The sequence below is a fragment of the Trypanosoma conorhini genome (genome assembly GCF_003719485.1).
Source record: "Trypanosoma conorhini strain 025E chromosome Unknown Tco_14.4_contig_00014, whole genome shotgun sequence".
In the NCBI taxonomy this organism is placed as follows: Eukaryota; Euglenozoa; class Kinetoplastea; order Trypanosomatida; family Trypanosomatidae; genus Trypanosoma; species Trypanosoma conorhini.
In genome coordinates, this window is record NW_021704100.1 from 58,133 (window position 1) to 67,449 (window position 9,317).

The 9,317-nt window shown below is 61.1% G+C and overlaps 1 protein-coding gene across 1 annotated transcript; it reads right to left on the reverse strand.

The window, feature by feature from the left end:
• Positions 1 to 17: 17 nt before the first annotated feature.
• Positions 18 to 8,903, reverse strand: Tco025E_00608 (uncharacterized protein; the record flags this gene model as incomplete). Its single annotated transcript, XM_029367548.1, has 1 exon — positions 18 to 8,903. The coding sequence occupies one exon, from the start codon at positions 8,901 to 8,903 to the stop codon at positions 18 to 20; it is 8,886 nt and encodes a 2,961-aa protein (XP_029232377.1).
• Between the last annotated feature and the right edge of the window lie 414 nt (positions 8,904 to 9,317).

The window sequence follows — 9,317 nt, forward strand, 5'->3', positions numbered from 1 at the left end:
AGAACAAGAGAGTAAAATCATGCAAATCCAAACTCATAGGCGTGTCGAAGAGAAACCTCCAGCTTCTCGCGCAAGACGGTGGCGGAGGGGTACGGGTGCAGCAGCAGTGAGATGGGTGAGCAGGTGTGGGCGGTTGGGACCGCGTTGGGATCGTCGCCGCATGCCACCTGCACCTTTTCGGGCAGGGGAATCCGCCGCTGCCCGCTACAAAAGAGCAAAAACTGTGAACGCCGCTGGGGCGTCCAGCCGCACACGACTTCCTTCAGCATGCGACGAAGATCCTCGGAGAGCAGGGAGAGGTTCAGCGAGGAGATGACGTCCTCCGCCGTGGCGCAGGCGTTGCCGCACACGCGTTGCTGCAAATCGTCCCAGCGGATGAGCTGCAGCGAGGGTGCCGGTATGACAAACGTAATCCCAGACAGCATGGCAAGCAGCAGCTCATCGTACTGGTGCAGCAGTGCCCGCACGGCCTCCCTGCGACGCTGCGCCGCGGTGGCGTCCTCCTCGTTCTCGTCGGCGGGGGCAATCGTCGTCAGGTCCACCGCGCTGCGTGCGGGCGTCAGGGCGGGGCACACGCGGGCGGAGCGCACCATCCCCATCGTGTCCGCCACGCCCTCGTCGCACCACGCAATGCCCGGGATGGAGTAGAAAAAGTCGTCGTTCAGCAGAAACTCGTCATCGTTCAGGGCCCCCCGCACGGTGTCGTCGATGTCGGCGTGGTAGTCCTCAATGGTGGGCTTGTCGAAGGTCAGAAACTTCCACGTCAGCCGTGGAAAGGTGAGGGAAAACATGAGGTACCCGCTCATCGTCGCGTTGCCGATCAGTTTCCCTAGCCACGTAAAGACGTCCACAAACAAGAGGCGGTGCTCGGGGTTCTCGCGGTAAAAGTCCATGTTCGGCACCACGCTCGCCATCGTCGTGTGGCCCGTGAGGCGGAAGAAGGGCAGCAGCGGGTCCACGCGACGCCCGTCGTCCTCCTCGCGGTAGTTCAGCTCATCGCACATCATGGTGACCACCGAGCGCGTCACGCCGCCCGCGTCGTCGGCCACCTCCCCGGCGAGGCTGATCACGAACATCACGGCGTCCAGGTAAATGTCCGCCTCCTTCGTCTGCCGAAACAGCTGGCCCGTGATCGAGCCCTCGAAGCGTGTCATGAAGTCCAGACTCTCACTGCTCTGCGCCATCGCCTTGGCGCGGTTAAGGTCAATCACCACCTCGCGCTGCTGCCGCGGATTGCTGCGAATCAGACGACGATCAATTTGCCGCTCCACGATGGCCCAGCGTGCGCTGAAAAACAACAGCTGACGCGTCTTTTGGTAACTAAGCATCAGGTACGGCGAATTCCGCAGAATGTCATGGCTCTTCGCCACACTTATCGCCAAAAAGTTGATGGAGCGCAGGTGCTGCAGGTAGGGCCGCAGCCACTCCAGCGCCTTGTCGGCCACCTCTGCGGCGAGAAGCGGGTACTGCGCTATCGCCGCCTGGGCCTGGTCAAACCAGGCACTTGTCGCCAGCAAGGAGTCCAAAGTGAAGCCGCAGTTGACAATCTCGTTGCCGAGGTTGCAGAGCTGCACGTAGAAATCGTAGGACCGCGGCTCGACGTGACTCTCACGCCGTGCCATTTCGTTGGAAAATGGACTGAAGTCCTCGTAGCCGTCCGGCTTAAACTGGGTGTGCCCGAGCCGCACCACCACCCCAACTGGGTCGACGGAGGCGCTGACAAACGGGTAAATCGCCTCCCCCTTGCCCTGTGTCGAGACGGTGACCCACATCAGCTGCTCGCCATTCACGCTCCAGCACATCATCATCGCGTCAAGGTCAAGTAGTGCGCCGATGACGTCGCTGCCAACAATAGGGCGCGGGGTCGGAATCGCCTGCTCGCCGGTCAGCACGCGCAGCTGGTCCTGGCAATTGAAGCCCCAGGAGTGTATATCGCTTCCGACGTGTTGGCCACCGCTAAGCACCTCATGCTGCATCGTCCCCCACCCCATCACGACCGTCTTGCCGCGGTCAGTGCCAAGGTTTGCTGGAACCACCAGCTCGTAGTAGTACCGGCCGCCCTTGCTCGCCAGCACCCCAACACTGCCCCGCACCTGCCCCACAATAAGCTCCCCACCGTCGCCCATGCGTGTGTCCGGCAGCTCCACGAGATAGGGAAAGATGTCAGGTGAGGGCTCGTCAAAAATGGCGGGAAGCCGCTCGCACCGCTCCATCCGCTCCACAGCCTTTATCAGCCAACTTGTGGAAATCACATTTGTCCTGGTGCAAACATCCACGCCCCGAAGCGAGGCATGCACCATCAGTCGCTGCTGCTCCGCCACAATAGGCGTGATCGCCACCACGTCGCGGAGTGAACTGACATTCAGCCGCTGCCCGGCGGACTCCTCGAGTAACGTGTTGAGCGCCGCGTAGCAAACCTCCCGCACCTCACGATCGCCGGCGCACCGCATCGCATTCACGCAAAGGGCATAAAGCAGGTAGTGCCGCTGCTTTTGTAGCGCGGCGTGGCTGTTCACCAGCACCCGGGCGACTGAGGAAAGAGAGCGGATCACCTGCCCACTACGCGTCCCCGCGAGCAGAATGCGTAAGGAGGAGGAGCAAATGCCCCGTGCCGCCTCAAACGGGACCTTCTCAAGTCCGGCCAACCAAGCGTCATCCAACACGCGGAGGCGGTGCAAGACTTCACTGTTTGAGAGTTGATGCGGGGCAAGTTCCGGCCCCCAACGGCAAACAATGCGACTGCAAAAGAAGAGGATAGCAGGAACCAGCGCACTGGAGCTTTCCGCCAGTTTTTTCTGCTGCTGAGGCTGCTGAGGCGAGGCGGGGCTCAAAGTGTCGGCTCCAGCCGTACGGATCTGCACGAGCGGCGGAACGTAGCGTGAGAGTTCACTCGCAGCTGGTGACGCCGCCGCTGCAGCCTGCTGCATCCCTTCCAGCGAATACGCGTCGGTGCGCAAGCCCGCGCAGACGGTGACGGTGTCGCCGAGGATAATCTTCCAATCCATCGTGTCACCGGCACCCACAAGTGTGGCCTCAATTAAACCCGTGTACTTCTCCTCCGGCAACCACCTGGATTCGCGTTGGCACTCCTGACAAAAAGCGTGGCAATCAAAATCGTCAAACTTGGTGTACTCCCGATCGCCCCCGCAGCCTTCACAAAAGGCCAGCTTCTTTTCCGCCCTGGAGTCGGTCTCTGAGGCCCCCATGCGTTGATGACCGCAGGTGGTGCAGATGGCATTGTTCTTCGAATTAAAGGCGTAGCCGCACAAGACGCACGTCCACGTCGCGTCTGGGCGGGCAGTCGTGCACATGGCACACCGAGTGGAGTCCGCCAAGTTGATGAAGGTGCATAGCTCGCAGGCCCACTCCTCCTCCAGCTGGGCGCGGGCGGTGGGGTTGTTGGCCCCCTTGTACACACAACTTCCACGCAGAAAGTGGCCTGAGACCAGCTTCGCCGTGAAGGTAAAGAGACCCCGCGTCTCCTCGCCCTCGCCCTCCAGTTCCCCACGAGGGCCCACGCGAATTGTCACGCAGAAGTGAGTTCCCGGAAGGGACCACTCGCAGATAAACCCTGTAAACGGCGACGGCACTCCCAACCGCTGCAGCACGCAGTGCAGTGTGAAGCAGAGGCTGTAGGGGGCCACGTGGCCGTCAGAGGCGCAGTCGCCCCACGGCGCATCGCAGGTTGGGCATCGCAGACACATGTCAGACGCCTTGTCGCCGCCTGCATCGTCGGGTCCCGTGGACCCGCCGCTGTCAAGCAAAAGAGCGTCCTGGGCGTTGGTGTCGCGGGGAAGCGGAAGCGGAAGCCAAAGCGCATCGTCGTCGGGGAGCAGCAGCAGCTCGTTCCAAGCCTCCAGGAGAATGTACTGCCCCTCCGCAGGAATGGCGTCCGGCAGCTCCAGAATGCGTATAAGTTGTGCCAGCAATATTCGAAGTACCTCAACATCGTATGCAAGCAGGGGCGTCAATTCCATCTCTGACAGTAGGCGCAGCGCGCAGAGAAACATCTTGGTTGGCTGAATACGCACCATGTCGCACCCTTTCGCCTTCGTGGTGAAGCTAATGGAGTTGAAGACGATGCGCAGCAGCTCCTCCACCACCGGCGTGACAGGCAACTCATTGCTGATGGCAGCAGTGTAGTTGGGCTCCAACGCCATTGCCAGAACCTTCATGCTCTTTGTGCTGCCCTCCACAAGCACCTCCGCCCTTGAGCCAATCTGTCGCACAAGGTGCACCACACGCGACCCCTTCAACTCACTGCGTGGAGGACTTCGGTACCAGAAGCACCTCTCGTCTCCGTCGGCGCCAAGTACTTGAAGCGCCACCACGTCATCGTCCTTGAGCATCTGATTGAGCCGCGGCAGCAGCTCCGTTCCCCAATGGTACAGCATGGCACGCATGGTGAAGCGGGCGCGGATGCCGATTTCGCGGGGGGGATACAGCCAAAGCGCCAGCGCGTCCCTGTTAAAGAGCTCCACAAATGGAAATAGCACCTTCACCACGGCCGGAATATTCGTGTACAGCGTCCCTAGTGAAAATCCATTCCGTTCAAAGGAGATGCAACGCAGTTTTGTGTGCACAATCACAGTGATGACGTCGCCCGAGCCGAATATGATATTTTCTTCGTTTGACATCCAGTGCTTCGCGTGTCGCGGCAACTCCGACCGCGCCGAGGGAGAGGCGATGTCGGTGAAGTAATCCGTGATGGCGTACGTGTGGGCGATGCTCTGCCACTCGCCAGGGTGGCTTGTCAGGGTCGTCGTCGCGGACATGGGGTACGGGCACGCGAGGCCAACGTTATAGAAGCGGCCAAGGGTGTCGAACGCAAAACTGCGTTGCAGCCGCACGGAGAAGGCGACGACTTCGCCCAAGGAGCCGTCCAGCGGGATGCCCCGCGAGGCAAAGGAGGTGGCGTTCCCCCTCGCACGCGAGGCGCCGCTGGGCGCCGACACGAACTTGATGCGCCGGCCGCCGGAGCAGACGGTGAGTTCCGCGGCGGCGCTCTTCACGGTGAACAACGGCTGGTACGTCAAGGCCGTCACATGTCGCGAGAGTGAGCGGCAGCAGTCCCACAGCGGCTGGGGATTGTAGGCGCCGGGGGCAAACGCACGGTGCGGCTCACACAGCAGCGAACACGCAATCGTCAGCGCCGCGCACCGCTCCCGCTCGCCAACGTCCTCGCAGCAAACCACCCTTGACAGCGTCGACAGCACGTCCACCGGGGACGACAGGCAGCGGACGACGGTGCGTATCATGGTGATGTAATCCATTAGGAAGCGGTGGTAGACAAACGACGCCGCATTCCGCTTCACCCGCTCCGTGGCGTCGTTGACCTGCGACACGGGTGGCAGACGCGTGATGGAGTCGATGAGGCTTTCGACGTTCTGCCTCAGTGAATTGCAGCAGCTATCCACAAATCCTCGCCAGACTTCCTCCGTGTGCAGCGCGTGGACTCGATTCGCTGACGCCGTGGGCGACATCGCCTGCATCGAGGCGCCTGCCGCTCCGCCCTGCCGACGGAACTGCGCCACACGCCTCGCACAGAGCGAGATAAGGTAAAAGAAAACGTTCGTCGCAAACACAGAAATGCTGTGGCGCGTGGGCAGCGCGTTGAGCACCGCGTCGTGGTTGCCGCAAGCCACTGCTGGGGCCGCCTGATACATCTCCTTCTGGGAGCGGAAACACACGCGCAGGCTGCAACTGCGCAGGGCGGAGGAGTCCATGACGCCTGCAAGAAGAAACAGTTGCTGCCGCGGCGCCGGAAACTCCGCGATGCGGACGCCGTTCACAAGCACACATAACGCCCGCGTAGACGTCCTTGGTGCGAAGGAAAAGGAAAAGGCGAGCGTGTCACCCTGAAAAAGTGGGGGCAGTGAAAGCTGAGAGCCATTGTGGTGCAGCTTCCCGTCGTTGGGCAAAAAGTAGAACCCGGCGGGGTCATCCTTCATGCTGTTGGCCGTCAGCCCGCTCAGCTGCTTCGTGGCAAGGGCCACGATGAGTTCGCGCGACGGCGCGCTCACCAGCTGCACCTCCGCCGCGCAAATCGTTGACGGGGAGACGGGGGGGCCGCCCGCCAGCGGCGCCGACGCCGACGACGACAGCGACGAGGACGGAGAGGAAAAGATGCACGGGGCCGGCACCGGCAGCCCCGGCGTGTACAGCGGGGTGGAGCTCGAGCAGACCCGCTCCCGCCCAGTCGGCACCCACACGCCAAGCCCGCGCTCGCTGGCCCCCGTCATTGTCATTCCAATGGACGGCTGGCCCACGCCACTCCCGCGGTCGGCGTAGCCGCCGGCGATGCTGCCGCCGTGGTCCGCGGTGGAGTCGCTGGCAAGGGCCTGCAGCGCCTCCAGCATGCTCCCCTCCTCCATCTCGCTCACCTTAAAGGAGGCGGTGCGGGCGAAATCGGTGAAGTTCGGCAGCAGCCACTCAAGCTGGCCGGCGATTTTGCACCAAACAAAGTCAATATCACGCGCATCCAACGGGGAGGCGAGAAGTGAAAGCGTGACGAGAGCAAACGGGGCAAAGTCGTCCGAGTCCCACAAAAACCGGTGCGGTCCATGCCTCTCCCGCTCCGCCTCCGGCAGCGACATCACGCGGTGCAGCGCCGTGAACACATTTGTCAAAAGCAGATGCACCAACCCACGAATTTCCTCCTCCAAGGACTCCCCGCAGCCGCGAAAACGCCGCAAGTAATGACTTCCCTCACACGCCATAAAATCTCTTAGTAACGAGACTAAGTGAAACATGCCTCTTGGCACAAAGTTCTCCTTTGCCCGTAGCAGCAGTGAGAGTGCGAGGACGCACAGCTCGGCCCGGGTGCGGTTCGTCGACAAGATGTGCCGTATCTCACTCACTGAAATGTTGGAGGTCAGCAGAGCGATGGTCCCCTCCACAATTTGCGGCATGGACAACTGGCACAAGGCGACGTGCTCAAGGACAAACGTGGCCATTTCCGTCGCGCCTGGATTTTTCCCCAGCGAACTACTTGCAAGACCCACACGCTTCACGGCATCCTGCCACAAACGCGACTCCCACGACACTACCTCGGCCTCATGATTGGAAAGAAACATGCCAATCAGACTCAGCGCCGCACGCACACCCCGGGCATCACTCTGGCGACACGGCACGCGCCTGCGCAAGGTGTCCTCATCCAGGCTTAAAATATCCTGCACAAACGTCGGTAAAGCACCTCCCCGCGGCTGCGAAAGCAGCCCGTTACGAAACAGTGCCAGGGATTCCTCCCGCATGCGACCATCGCCTGTTACAATGACGCTCTTCATTCCCTGCAGAACAGCCTCTGCCACGATCAGCTGCGTGCCACTCAAGGTGTTCCGAAGCTCAACCACCCATCTTCCATCCACCTCCAGACTTGTTTCTACACGAATCTCCACCTGTAAGCGCGGTTGCGTGGCACCCTCAGGATTCCGCTTGTAGCGCACCACGGCGTCGCAGCCGCCAAGGAGTTCGTAGGTTTCGCCCTCACGTGGAGCAAACCACAGCGTTTTTATCATTAGACCACCGTCGTTTTCCCCCGTCTCCGCCTCCGCCTCGCCAGCTGCAGGAGTACCAGCAGTAGCTGAGGCAGCGATAGAGGCTCGCGGGACTAACAGCAGCTGTACCCCCTCACAAGAGGAGGCCCGACGAACATGCACACTCACCTTGCGAGCCAGAGGAGCCATTAGGAACGTATCTGTGACCATCGTGGCCGCAACAGCATTGCTGCCGTGATCTGCCCTGTGCGATCGCTCCTGCGCCATTTGGTCACCCATGAGCGACCCCCAATTTGGCCATTGCGAAGGCTGCGGCAGATGGGAATGTGAAGAGCAGCCGCTCGTCTCCTCTTCATCGTCCTCCTCCTCTTCTTCCTCCTCCTTGTCCGCCACCCGCTCCCCCAAGGAAAGCACATACCGCGTGACAAAGGTAGCGTTTGAGAGACACTCATTGCTGAGGCCGCGCCCACGGGAGGGGAGGCGCACAGTGGCAAGCAATTTGCCCACCGTTAGCGTGTCGGTGTTGTTGAATTTTGTGAAGCGGACAATGTCGAGGAGAGGCACCACGACGCCAAAGCCGAAGATGCCCGCCTCCCCAGTGGTGTCCGGCGCGGCGTTCCAACGGTCCAGCACCTCTCGCAAAATAAAAAGAAATACCTGGGCGCCGCGCTTGTGGCTTTGGGCATGCACGGATACATAGGCGGCAGTTGAGACGAGCTGCTTCTGACAATCGTTGTGGGCCACAAACGCCATTTCCACCATCTCCCGCACCCGCTCCGTCAACCACTGCTCATCCTCCTGGCCACCAAAGTATGGAAGCACCCACTCCATCGGCGCCGCCCTGCGTTTCTCGGCGTAGATGCGAGCCTTGCCAGGCGCAACCTCTTCACTTGGAACGGAGCAATCCACAGATCCTCGAGGCGCCTTCGCGCCTTTCGCCTCAACACCCCCGTGTGGCTCTCTCTCGCCCGTTGTCACGTTCTGCGGAGCCAACGGAGAGACAGTCGGTGACACGGACTCTGCCGACTGCCCGGAGGGGACAACCGCACTCGTGACCAAAATGGAATGCAGCGCCTTCCGAAAAAGCGCTAGCCGCAGCGTGTGGCACGTCAGTTGGCCCCACCACGGCTGCATCCAAAAAAAACTAATGGTTTCACTGGCAGTGGCCCCAATGATGCGGGCGAGGTAGACGTCCTCCGCATCTGTCTGGGAAAGGGGGAGCGCCTCCGCGGCCTTGCCGAGATTCTCGCCCTCCCTGTAGCGCAGCAGCGGCCATGCCAGTTGGCAGAGGCGGTCCAGCGGCACACTCATGATGTCGCCGATGGGGCAATCCATCTCCTCCACGGCGGTGAACTTGTGGCGGGGGTGGCCCTGCTGCGGGCGCCCCAACCCCTCCGTGGACAGCATCTGCTCCGCAAACGTGTATGTCACACGAGTCTTCGACGGACTTCAGGCCCAGGCACCGCCCACACGGAAATCAACACGCAGAAAACACACCCTTTCCTCCCCCGCCTCTGCGCGAACGCAAACCTTACTACCTCCTGTGTGAAGCACGCCTTTGTTCTTTGGTCTTTGCCTTTTGCCTCTTTTTGTTCTCTCTCTCTTCTCCTGCTGGCCTCTTCAGCCAAGACTCCTCTTTTTACTGTAGTTGCCTTGTATGCACTCCTCCTCGCCGTCTTTCGCGGCGCCGCTACGTCTCCTGCCTTTCACTCCGCAATTCAGCGGGGCCTCTGCGCGCTAACGAGTTGATTTACTTTCGGTCCCGCTCGTCGGGGAAACGCACGCAGAAACGCCCAAATAATAATAATACTTCGGAAGTTG